The 289-nt window shown below is 41.2% G+C and overlaps 1 protein-coding gene across 1 annotated transcript in view; it reads right to left on the reverse strand.

Moving 5' to 3' along the window:
- The window catches only part of LOC119588835 (MARCKS-related protein-like), a 9528-nt gene that overhangs the window by 8685 nt on the left and 554 nt on the right, over window positions 1-289 (reverse strand). The window contains exon 2 of the mRNA XM_037937475.1: window positions 185-259. Coding sequence (XP_037793403.1) covers window positions 185-259 — 75 coding nt within the window. The remainder of the gene's footprint in view (window positions 1-184; window positions 260-289) is intronic.

Raw genomic sequence — 289 nt, forward strand, 5'->3', positions numbered from 1 at the left:
AATAAACCAGACTGACAGGTAGTCTTGTTTTCCTTTTAAAGTAAAGCGTGCACTTAGGTGAGGCTTTGCAGTGTGTATATGATTTGACTACGTATACATGTGCATACATCTATCTATCACTAACGTATATATGACTCACTCATGTCGAAGTCGAGAAATCAGTAAACGTTCTTTACAGCAATACCTCCTGTCAGATAAGGGCTAGATTCCAATGTATACATCATTTCGCTCCACGTGACACAGCACCAGTCCCGAGGGCCTGTCGAAGGGACATACCATTGATAAAGAT

Source organism: Penaeus monodon, chromosome 24 (genome assembly GCF_015228065.2).
Source record: "Penaeus monodon isolate SGIC_2016 chromosome 24, NSTDA_Pmon_1, whole genome shotgun sequence".
Lineage (NCBI taxonomy): Eukaryota > Metazoa > Arthropoda > Malacostraca > Decapoda > Penaeidae > Penaeus > Penaeus monodon.